At 35.2% G+C, this 12888-nt stretch overlaps 1 protein-coding gene across 1 annotated transcript; it reads left to right on the forward strand.

Moving 5' to 3' along the window:
- The first annotated feature begins 8077 nt into the window (after window positions 1-8077).
- On the forward strand, window positions 8078-12681 carry LOC114298773 (protein FAR1-RELATED SEQUENCE 5-like). The gene is made up of 4 exons (XM_082881256.1): window positions 8078-8419; window positions 8673-8901; window positions 11096-12437; window positions 12525-12681. Exons 1-4 carry the CDS (start codon window positions 8078-8080, stop codon window positions 12679-12681), a joined length of 2070 nt encoding a protein of 689 aa, XP_082737382.1.
- Window positions 12682-12888: the final 207 nt, after the last annotated feature.

Here is a 12888-nt window from a genome sequence, read left to right on the forward strand (position 1 = left end):
CTCAAGTTGGTGATAAGTATCTTATTCAAAAGTAGTACTATAACTGTTTCTAGAAACATAATTTAACACTTCAAATACTTTCTACCCACAATTGTGCCCTCCATTTACCATCGCATGTTTGTGTTTGCTTTTTGATTATTTGTATCGATTGTCAATGTAAAGAGTGTTTTTTTTAGTTGTGTGCACATACTATATGCATAGCAGAGCCAAAGGCGACATTAATTTTCATGATGATGATCACATCATAATGAAAATTTTATGTTAGGTATGAATTTTGGATTTATCAAGGAAAGGGAAATATTGAAACAAATAAATATTTTTGACTTTATTTTCTTCTTTACCTTTTCTTTTCCTTTGTTGGCCTCCACATATAATCAATGATCCGAACATAATCTTAAATTTTTCGTATTTGTATTTGCATATCCTGCATTAAACTGTTTTAGGAAGTAAACTTGTTTTTGCCTGAGAAGATGGTTATACTTGTATATTCACATATTCTTGAATATACAAGTTATGAAATTCTTAAGTTCTATTTACAATAAAGTACCCAAAACAGTGTGTCAAATCTGTTACAAAAAAAAAAAAACACCAGATTAAGAAGGTCTTGCCGTTATTTTATTTTATAGTAGGTAGAAGGGCCTACTGCTAATATACATATAATTTACAAATATGTGTTTTGTGTCTAGATGCATCACCATATTTCTTGGAAATTAGTTTTCTTTCTTCATGTGTTAGTTCAGCATTGGTTCACTGTTAAGTTAATAAGATTAGGACTCTAAACCAACCGAGTTGACCTAATAGTTGACTTGAGAACCTAACGAATTTTAAATTGTATTTAATTTAATAAGTTGGTCACAACCCATTGTGATATTTAGTTATAACCCAACGTGGTGTTCATCACGATTCATTATAGTGACTTTCTTTTTAATAAAAATGGTCTTTGGAGGATCTTGACCATTGTGATATTTATTTTTTCATGCACATTCACATAGATCTTGACCAGTACCGCATGTTGTTAATTCTTTGAAGGATCTCATCATGCTTCATCCTTAGACAACATAACTCCTCCTGCAAGAGTTTTGCAGAGGTTCTTGATTTGGCTTTTGAAAAACAAGACAAAAGAGAATTAGGAGATGAACAAAATAATAATGCTGCACTATGAGAAGGAAACTCATAAGTTTGCCATAATTCACAAGGAAATTCACTGTGCTCCCTTAAAATTTTAATTCATATAAAATTTTGTCTCATTTTTCATCTCTTTTACACTAAATATAAAATTTAGCATTGATAATCGATGTGTCTATACAGTATCTATCAGCTCCAATTGCTTTAGCCTTAATAAAAAGGATGTCAAAATATGAATTGAATCGGTTTAGGTTTTTTTATGTTTGTTTGCTTTGGTAGTTGTTTTGATTTCATATATATATATATATATATACACTTGAAATTTGGCTTGAGTGTGTGAAATCTGATTTGTGGGTAATTGAATTTTGTACTCATGTAACTGATATGAGACTGTAATTTTTTATTTGTTTATTGAAATCTGTTATGTTTGTAACAATTACTCTTGTGCTGGCTTGTTTTTCCTATTAGAAAGAAAATTACAGTGGTTTGGGATGTATTACCTTTAGCAATTGTTTGGGAATTGTGGAAAGTGAGAAACGAATGGATATTTTGATGTTACTGTGACTTAGTTGAATATCCATTTAGTTATTTTTGTTTTTTTTTCATCAAAAGTGTTAAAAAATTATCTCTAATTATTTCATTAAATCTCATGAAGGGAGAGTTATTTTTTTTAGCAAATTGAGAACCAATAAAGTAAATCAAAATTTGATGGGAAAAAAAAAAAAAAGAAGAAGCATTGGAGATGGGTCTGATCAAATTTGATGAAAAGGGGAATTTTGGATAAGAGGAAGGCTTTTAAAAAGATTTTAATGAAAGGATTTGAGTAGTTCATATAAAATCAAGTTTTTTTTACTCAAATTTGAAATCAAATTAGTTGAAAAAATTGGTGAAAGGTTGGAGATGCTCTAAAATGGTTTATGAGTTACCTTGGAGACGATGAAATGCCAAAATTTGATAGGACTAAGGCCTAAATTAGAAAATCTACAAGGTATTAACAATAGAATAAAAGTTATGAAATGATGAGATTTTTAACAGTGTATGAGGACACCAATGTCTTACAACTATTTTTGGGATTCTATGTTTGAGGAGCAAATTATTTGTGCAAAGTTCATAGAAATTTAATTTATCTACCAAGTTGTTATGGTTTGAACTTCTAATTGACCGTGCAAAGAAGTAAAAATAGGGATATCTATAACTAGTGGTGTGATTTGTAGAACGTGTGTATCTTAATGTGTTGAAATAAACTAGCAAGACGGATAGTTAAAAAGTAAGTTTGTGATGATCGGTATAGGTTTCTTGCATTAGGCTAGGTAGAGAAGCATGAATTGTAGGCATAAGATCAGTCTAAGTGTGATGCTTGTCTTTTATACGAGCCTTGCTTCTTGGGCTCGAGCCTTTGTTTTTTTAAGCTGCAAGGTTTTGTTGTAAGGTGCTTTCCTTGATCTTCGAAGTGAGTCTTAATCCATAAGCCTCAACAGCCTTTTAAATTGATTGTGACATTGTTTGAAAGTACAAAAATATGTATTAACAGTGAACATGGAGGTAATGCATCGTTTGCTGATATGGCTAGCAAGGTAGACAATAGAAAGCGCGCTTGCCTAGTAACATCATAATCATATGAACATTTTTTTTTATGGGATCATCCACTTCTTTGTTCCACCATTTAGTGTTGTAAAAAAATGGCATGAATTAAAAATTGTCTAATTTCGTTTATTTTCGTTTCTATTCACAATTCCTATTCAAATTCAAGATTCAAGCATAACCTATCAATACTTATTGTTTAATTGACTCGCATTACATGGTATACTAAACTATTAAATTTTTCATTTTTCCCTTGTTTTTCCTTTTTGCCCATAAATGCAAGATTCAAATACAATCAAAAGGTATTTTTGTTTAATTGACTCACATGGCATGGGGTACCAAAATCTGTTAAATATTTTTCGTATATAGATTCTTTCTTTTCTCGCCATAATCATTACTTTCCTTAACTATTGTCTTCTTTACTAACTCAATTTCGATGTTTTGTTTTTGTTTGTCATAGGTCCTCAATTTGTCCATCTTAACGTCAAAATAAACCTATACCTCCGACATCCCTTCCTTCGTAGCGGTTGCATTAGCAGGTCTGCTTTTTAATTTATTTGCTTTTAATTAATAGCAGGGCACTGGCGGGTGTGCTATTTTATTTATTTGCTTTTAATGAATAGCAGGGCACTGGCGGGTGTGCTATTTTATTTATTTGTTTCATTTTAATTGATATTAGGGTACTTGCTTTTGTGTTTTTGAATTTTTTTTGCTTTGAATTGGTAGCAGGGCACTGGCTGGTGTGCTTATTTATTTGTTTTTTTTAATGAATAGCAGGGCACTGACAAGTGTGCTATTTTATTTATTTGTTTCATTTTAATTGATAGTAGGGTACTTGCTTCTGTGTTTTTGAATTTATAGCAGGGCACTGGCTAGTGTGCTTATTTACTTGTTTGCTTTTAATGAATAGCAGGGCACTGGCGGGTGTGCTATTTTATTTATTTGTTTCATTGTAATCAATAGTAGGGTAATTGCTTTTGTGTTTTTAAATTTATTTGTTTTGAATTAACACACAACACAATTGACCCCTAGCGACAAATAGCAAGAAACTTGTAGAACATAATGTTCTGTTTTGAGGAGAAAGGATAAGAGGATTTGTACATACACCAGAAAAGTCAGGAGTGACATGGTTCAGGATGTCCTCAATGACTTGGAGAATGGGCTTGGCATAGACATCACGCCCATCAGGCGAATGGGTTCCCTGAATTTGCTTCATCATGGCACTGTCATCGGATAATGACATCCGACGGTCATTCTTGGCCAGTTGCTGCATTATGGGCTTCTTTTCCATTTTTTTGGGAATTAAGAAGGCAGGATGGGGATAAAATGGGCTTTTGTGTGGTTTTGCAGTGGCTCGGGGTAAGCTATATATAAGGACGAAAAGTTGGAATAAATTCTATAATTGAATCATGTTATACCTTGCTTGCCAGAGGGTTTAAATTTTGTTAAATCCATGCTTGTCAGGTGGATAGAGATGTAAGAAAAAGGTAGGCCCATGATAACATTGTCTTTACAGAATTTAAGAAGAGGTTCCCCAAAAGATTAATGTTTAATGTTCCCTTAAGCCCTTTTTGAGGTCATTTGATTAACATTAGCATGTTAGTTGATAAAGCTACAAGAAGGGTAGGTTTGTGCTTTTTGTTGTCACAACAATACCATGCTCAGTCACTGCTCATGGATATGTTTGGTTTGTTTTCAAATTTTTTGGGGAAAGAAAAAGTAGAAAACTAGTTTGGCAAACTTTTTCTGAAAACAAATTGTTTAGAAATATCATATATTTATTTTTGAAAACCGCTATCACAAGTTTTTGAACTTTGTCATGACGGAACAAACGAAAACAAAGTAAAACAGAGGAATCACACAAGAATACAAACATACGAGTGGTTTGTCTAAAAGCCTACATCCACGAGCAAAAAACGACCCTGGGTTTAACTACCAAAAGAAGAGAAATTATAATGACCGACTGTTTCTATCAAAAGTCATTTTTGTAGCAAAACTTCTGTTTAATCTCATAACCCTAATCCTCAAAATAACTCATAATATATATTATGATTGAATGAAACAAGAATCAGGTCAGAACTAGTAAGCCCATTAATTGAGTCGTAACCATCGCCAATAGGTCATAACCACAAATTGGATAAAATAACCTACAACAAACCTTTTATTATTTTGTTTATAAAGAGACAAAAATGAAAATAGAAAAAATAAAATTAAAAAAAATGCAAAAACTATACTGAACAAGTGTAGAATAAAAAGAAAACTTATTTTGCCTGGATAGTTAAGAAATGCTCCTCCATGAAAGCAGCCTAGCTAACTATATCTCAATGTTCATTCTAGCCATTAAACCTTGTTGTTATCACTGGTGATTTTAATTTTATTTTGAATTTGATTTTGATTTTGATGTTGATTTATTTGTTATTTTTTTGTGAAGGGTGATTTTCTTGAATGCTCTTTCTTACTTAGCTTTGTTTGGTTCATTTCCTCTTTCATTTGCTTTTTGGGGTGTAAATTTTGTTAAAGCCATGTTTGCCTGGATAGAAATAAGAACATGGTGGACCCATAATAACCATGTCTTTATAGAATTTAATGATGGTTTTCCTTAACGATTAATGTTAACATTAACATGTTCTCTTAGTTAATAAAGCTATCAGGACAGTTTGTGCTTTTTCTTTTTATTTTTGGTAAATTAATTTTCATTGAACAAAAACAACACAACAATAGCCAGAAACAAAAGGGAGGGCTAATATTAGTAGGGACAACATTATTGGATTAGGAAAGACAAAAAATATCAAACAAATTTCATTTACGATATTTTATTGGTCGGATGGTATCACCGTTGTAATTAATTTTTGTTCCAAGTAGGGTTGTATTGAATCTATCATGTACAATAAACTTCTAAATACTCGTAGTCATCCATAAATTATGTCTATCAATTAAGACCAGACACAACACTAAAAAAAGTTAAAGACATTTGAACTCAAATGCATGTGGGTTTCACTCTTAGCTGTGATAAATATTGCGTTTTTCATATGGCTCTCCAGCTATGCCAATATCTTTGGTGGTATTGAGTGCAAAACCACCAAAGGGTTTGTGCACTTGGTAGCTCTTTTTGGTGAAACCATACGTGGATCCTATATGCATCCCAAAATCATTTCTTGTTCATGAAATATCCTCCCTCATCAACCACATTGGATCCCATCAATGTTATATTCATAAAGGGAAAAAAGAAAAAGTCAAAATATACAGATTAAATTTATTGAGTATGATTCAAATTATATAAAGTTGAAATCTGTATAACAAGTGAGAAAACAAAAAAAAATATAGTTCCGTGTTATATCCCATGCAGCTTATTTAACCATTTTTAAGGTATTTGATGGTCCATTTTTTCAGCACTAAGATTTAGACAACGCAATTGAAAGGCAGGGCCACATTTGACCCACCCTTATGGAGTGAACTTTTGATACCTGCAATCATTGGTAAACCACAGGTATGTGTTAAGCCCGAGAGACACTAATGAGAGTCAAACTAAGATGTCTAGGTTTACAATTCATCACAGGGTCTAACCCCATACCGCTAAACTACTGGTGTCGGCTTTTATAGTTCATCTTGGGTAGAAAAGCAAGCTTGTAATTGTGGTGGTGAAGATTGTATATTAAAATTCAAATTCGAATTCAATTTTTGTTATATTCGTTTACCTTGTTCTTTGACAAAGACTTCCAACTTATCTTCTATCATCCAAAATCTCCAAGATGTACAAAGCTTATCCTTTCTTGTTTGTGAATATTAGATGGTGAAAGTTGTGAGAATAAATATTCACGCCAAACAGTGAATATGAACTTCAACACCATTAAGGTTCTATCAAGATTAGAAAATCCAATAACAATAATCGAAATCCAGTAGTCCAATAGTTTTATAGGCCGGATACGAAGTTTTCAGAAAAACAATCCAATAGTCCATTGATTTAGAAGCTACTCAGCTTCACCTGTGACATAGGAAATACTAGGAAATTAACCAAAAAATGATCTACCAAATAATCCAATAGTTCATCCAATCAAATAATCCTTTTTTGTGGTTATTTTTATTTAATTTTTGTTTGAAGTGGTCAAACGGTTGGTTGTGGTACATTTGTGTAATGGTTATTCATACTTTGAACAAAGGTAGTAGACTTTTATCTCTGTTATTGCTTATGCAGTTTGTTAAGGTGAAAAGATGTGCAAAATAATATTTTTCGTAGATAGATTCTTTCTTTTCTCGCCATAATCATTACTTTCCTTAAGTATTGTCTTCTTTACTAACTCTATTTCGATGTTCTGTTTTTGTTTGTCATAGGCCCTCAATTTCTCCATCTTAACGTAGAAGTAAACCTAAAACTCCTCCATCCCTTCCTCCGTAGCGGTTGCATTAGCAGGTCTGCCTTTTAATTTATTTGCTTTTAATTAATAGCAGGGCACTGGCGGGTGTGCTATTTTATTTATTTGCTTTTAATGAATAGTAGGGCACTGGCGGGTGTGCTATTTTATTTATTTGTTTCATTTTAATTGATATTAAGGTACTTGCTTCTGTGTTTTTGAAATTTTTTGCTTTGAATTGGTAGCAGGGCACTGGCTGGTGTGCTTATTTATTTGTTTGTTTTAATGAATAGCAGGGCACTGGCAGGTGTGCTATTATATTTATTTGTTTCATTTTAATTGATTGTAGGGTACTTGCTTCTGTGTTTTTGAATTTATAGCAGGGCACTGGCTGGTGTGCTTATTTACTTCTTTCATTTTAATGAATAGCAGGGCACTGGCGGGTGTGCTATTTTATTTATTTGTTTCATTTTAATTAAAAGTAGGGTAATTGCTTTTGTGTTTTTTAATTTATTTGTTTTGAATTGATAGCAGGGCATTGGCTGGTGTGCTTATTTATTTATTTGATTTTAACGAATAGCAGGGCGCCGGCGGGTGTGCTATTTTATTTATTTGTTTGATTTTAATTTATAACAGAACACTGGCAGGTGTGTTTTTAATTAATTAATTTTATTTTAATTAATAGTAGGGTACTTACAGGTGTTTTTTTATTATTGGCATATAATTGATAGCATAGCACGGGCTGGTGTGCTTATTTGTTCATTTTCTATAAAGAAGTAATAATTGATAGCACAATATTGGCGGGTGTGCTTTTTTTGGTTTTTTGTTTGGTTTTAGTTGATAGTAGGGTGCTTGCAGACATGTTCGAATTTTTTTTTTAATTGATTGCAAGGCACTGGCAGGTGTGCTATTATATTTATTTGTTCTGAAGATGTAAATTATAGCAGCGCAATGGCATGTGTGTTTTTTAGTTGATTTGTTTCGTTTTAATTGCTAATAGGGTACTTACAAGTGTATATACGATGGACGAACCTGAAAGTAGTAGGCCTGAAGAGGTCAATACTGAAATTGATGATCAATTTGCTCCAGATGGCAAGGATGATGTTGTTGATGTGAAAGAAGGGTTAGGTTCCCAAACCTATGATAGTTTACGAATGCTTACTAAGGAAGATGTGTTGCAAATGAAATTCAATTCAGAGGATGATGCTTATACTTTCAACAATGCATACGCTAAGGTCATCGGTTTTAGCGTAAGAAGAAGTAGAAAAAGAATTACTGGAGACAACAAATTTGTAGAGAGTAGGAAATGGGTTTGTTCAAGGGAAGGTGTAAGAGAAAAGAAATACTTGCAACGTGTGGAACGGGTAAGAACTCCTAGGGCAGAAACTAGACTTTTTTGTAATGCCACTTTTCGTGTGCGTTATGACAAGACAGCTAGGAAATATGTTGTGACCCACTTTGTAGGGGAACACAACCATCCGTTGGCAGCACCACACTGCGTCCCTTTTCTTTGGTCGCATAGGTTTGTAACAAATGCAGACCAAGCTCAAGCAAAGGCCATGCGCAATGTGGGTATGAAAACGAGTCAGATCATAGATTTTATGGTCCATCAGTCAGGGGGGTTATGAGAAGGTGGGCTTCATTCACAGAGATTTGCACAATCAATTCCAAGCTGAGCGCAAAGTACAACTCGCAGAAGGGGATGCAGAGGGTGCGTTAGGATACTTGTCAGCTAAATTAGATACAGATCCATTATTTTTTTTCAAATACAACATCGATAAGGACAACCGGTTGGACAAGATTTTCTGGGCAGATTGTAGGTCTCGAATGGATTATGCTGCATTTGGTGATGTATTGTATAGCGATCCCGGATTTACCCTTGTTGTACAGTGATCCGGACATGTGTCCGTGGATGTTGGAAGTTGACTGTTATCTTGTTTACATCCTTTTGACTTCATATTTGAGTTATAGGATGTGTTGGGCGGGTTTGTTGCAAGTTGGTTGAGTTTAGAAACCAAAACTAGTTGCCCAGATTTTGACCTGTCCGCTCGAGCGGGGGTTTTGGCGCTCGAGCGTGGAATACACCCATCCAGTATTTTCTGTGCAGTGTTGGACGCTCGAGCGTGGAATTAGCCGCTCGAGCGGGGTTGTGTGAGTGACGCTCGAGCGTAGAGTTGGGAGCTCGAGCGGAGGTCTGGTTCTGCAAAAGTGCTGGGAGAGTGCATCCGGCGCTCGAGCGGGAGTTTGGCCGCTCGAGCGGGAGTCTGTGAGTGACGCTCGAGCGGAGTGTTTTACGCTCGAGCGGAGCGACTGGGTTTAAGTTCCGAGTTTTGACTCTTCAAATCACTTTTTCACTTTCTCTTCTCTCTCTTACTTTTCCAAAAACACCATTGTTGAGCCTCTCTCTCTAGATACTACCTTCTCTCTAGGTTTTGATCTAGTAGGAGTGATTTGCTCACCTTTGGCCTTTACAAAAAAGTTGTTGATCGTCGAGGGCTACATTTTAATCTGAAAATTTCGGGTTTTGGAGCACGTTGGGTTTTGTCATCTTCTCCTTTGGGGCTCCGAATTTGAGGTAGGGATATCCTACTCCTCTCTATGGATTTTGTCTTTAAATTTTAGTATTTTGAGATGTTGGGGTTGGTTTGGTAATTTTGTGAAAGTTTGGGGCTTTTGTGTAATTTTACAAAAGTTGGGGTTTTATTTATAATAAACCTAGATGCATGTTTGGCATAGAGAAATGGAATAAATGTTGAATCATTGATGAAAATGGGACCTAAGGGTTTAAATGTTAATTATGGAAAATGACCTAATTACATTGATTGATTAATTGGGACAATTAATTGTGAGAAATGAGGAAATGAAATGGAATTGTTGAGATTGGGAGTGTATGGGGTTAAAGGGTGTAGTTGTATTGCTTATCACACACCGAATTGAAATGTTGATTGAATATCCATTTGTGCATTTATTTTCTGTTTAGAAATAATTGCTTTGGGCTATCGGTTGAGGATAGTCGTGATTGTTGTAGACAATGCATGATGATTAGGCAAACGAAAACTAATCAATGGAATGTGTCATGGAATTTGACGGTTGATAGAATACTTTAACTGTATGTATTGAATAATGGTATATAGAACCAATGTGTTTGTATACGTTATGTGTAGAGGAGGAGATGGGGGATGTACTCCGCGGTTTAGGGGAAGATGGGGGATGTACCTCTAAATCGGATAGGATTGGGAGGAGATGGGGGATGTACTCCGCGGTTTAGGGGAAGATGGGGGATGTACCTCTAAATCGGATAGGATTGGGAGGAGATGGGGATGAACTCCGTAGATACAGCTCATATGCTTGTCTAGAGAAATGAAGATAGAGCTCATATGCTTATCTTTGAGAAGTGTAGATACAGCTCATATGCTTGTCTAGTGAAGTGAAGATAGGGCTAATATGCTTATTTTTGTGAAAAGTGGATGTAGCTTATATGCTTATCTGTGAATGTGGGATATAGTTCTTATACATATCTGTTGTGATAATGATGATAGAGCGAATATGCTTATCTGTTGAAAAAGGGAAAATGAAAAGTAACTTGGACTCATAAGTCGTATGACATAAATATGTGATTTATGTGAATGTATCAGTGTTGGCCATCTATCAATTGCTAATCTTTTAGTCATTGTTCATGGTTGGTTTAGTGTATTTCTACTGGGCTGTGGCTCACCCTATATGGGAATATCATTTTCAGGTACAGGTAGCATGCCACCTCCAAGGACATAGCTTGGGAGGCTAGAGGCGGACATACTTTTGTCGTTTTCTTTTTTGATGTATTACATGTAATTTCAAGCCAAGGGCTTAATGTGTAAATGAGTTAGTACTCTTTTGTTGTAACCAAGTGTTAACTTGGAAAGCTGTAAGCCCGTAGGGCATTTTACTTTTAATGATAACATGTAATACTTATGTAATGAAACTCTGATAAATGGAAGAATGTGGAACTTTTACATATCAATGCATATCTTATTTGATGGGTTTAATGTTATTATTTTGAGGGCGTTACATATTGGTATTTGATACAACTTATCGTACAAATGCATATAAGAAGCCATTTGTAATTCTAGCTGGCATGAGTAACCATTTCATGACAACTATATTCGGATGTGCTTTGTTGCCTGATGAGACAATGGAGACATACACGTGGGTGCTGGAAATGTTAATGGAGGCCATGGATGGTAAAAGACCCATCTCCGTTGTAACAGATGGTGATAGGGCAATGCGTCAGGCAATCAAAAGAGTTATTCCAAACTGCAGACATCATTTATGTTCTTGGCATCTGGAGAAAAATGCCTCAACAAATGTCCACATACCAGAATTTACAACTGATTTTGCACAGTTGATGTTAAAGAAATGTAAAATTGATGAGTTTGACAATGCCTGGGCTGCTATGGTGAAACAGTACAAGTTGGAGAACAATAACTGGGTGTCGGATATTCATCTGAAGCGTGATAATTGGGCTGAGGCATATCTCCGTGGTCACATGTTTGCTGGAATGAGGAGCACTCAACGTGTCGAGGGTATAAATGCATATTTCAATATATTCCTAAACCAAAAGGTTAGGCTGTATGAATTTGTAGCGCAGTATGATAGGGCTCTTGCTAGAATGCGTGTTAATGAGGCAGAAACAGAATCTAAAATAGAGAATAGTTTCCCGGTTTTGACTACGCCATTGAGGAGTTTGGAGAAACATGCAGCTGAACTCTTTACTCGGAAGATTTTCTCATTGTTTCAACATGAAAACAGGAAAGAGGGTAAATTGTTTGTGATGGAAAGAGTTCAGCTTGAGGATCATCGCACCTACCGTTTTGGTGAGTACAAGGCACCAACATGCACGTGGACGGTTGAGTATTTTCCAGCTAATATCACAATGAAATGTTGTTGCTTGAAGTTTGAGTCGTTTGGCATCCCTTGCTGCCACATGATTGCTGTTATGAAATCTGAACAATTAATGTGTATTCCACCGAGTTGTGTCTTGCAGAGATGGACAAGACGTGGTAGGTCAAAGTGTCAACAACCAAGTCTTACCCAAATTTGTAGCACCCTAACACAGACAGCTCGGTTTGGTATACTCAGCTCCTGTTTTAGTGAAATGTCATATTATGCCTCACACGCGGACAAAGATTTTGAAGAGGCAAGGGAAATAGCTTTCCAGCTGACATCGCAGATGAAAAAACATTGGGCAATGAGAAAAGAAGGTAACGCCGAGGCTGGGGACAAAAATATTACACCCAAACTATATGACGTTGGTGATCCGAATGTAGTGAAGACCAAAGGGAACCCCGGAGGGACATCTTCTATGGGTAAACCTCCAAAACCAAGGCGGTGTGGGTATTGTAGGTATGGTACTTTCATTGTATGACCTTTTTATATCCTGTTACATGCATATGATTATTAAAATCGTTTATGCATTATTTGCTACTGTAGGAGCATCGGACACACGAAGCGGACGTGTAAAAAATTGGCTTCAAGTAGCCAGAGAGAGGGTAGCAACTCAGACAGTGAACCATTCATGAACACAGAGTTGGATCCCCACACGGATGATATCGATGAATTGCCAATTTATTCAAATGATCCAGTGTAGTTGACTTTCATGATGAGGCTTACAGTGATCGAAACATTATTTTTACAAGGAGACATTAGTGGCTAGTAGTTATGTTTTGTTAATGTCTTAGTTGTTTTAATCTTAGGCATTCTTAATAAATTTCGTAGTTTGGAGAATAATTTTAAAAATAAAGGTGAAAAAATTCCAAATTTGTTTGATTGCTGATAAAATAGGGACTTGCTCATG

The sequence above is a fragment of the Camellia sinensis genome, chromosome 7, assembly GCF_055761805.1.
Source record: "Camellia sinensis isolate YWXY chromosome 7, ASM5576180v1, whole genome shotgun sequence".
In the NCBI taxonomy this organism is placed as follows: domain Eukaryota; kingdom Viridiplantae; phylum Streptophyta; class Magnoliopsida; order Ericales; family Theaceae; genus Camellia; species Camellia sinensis.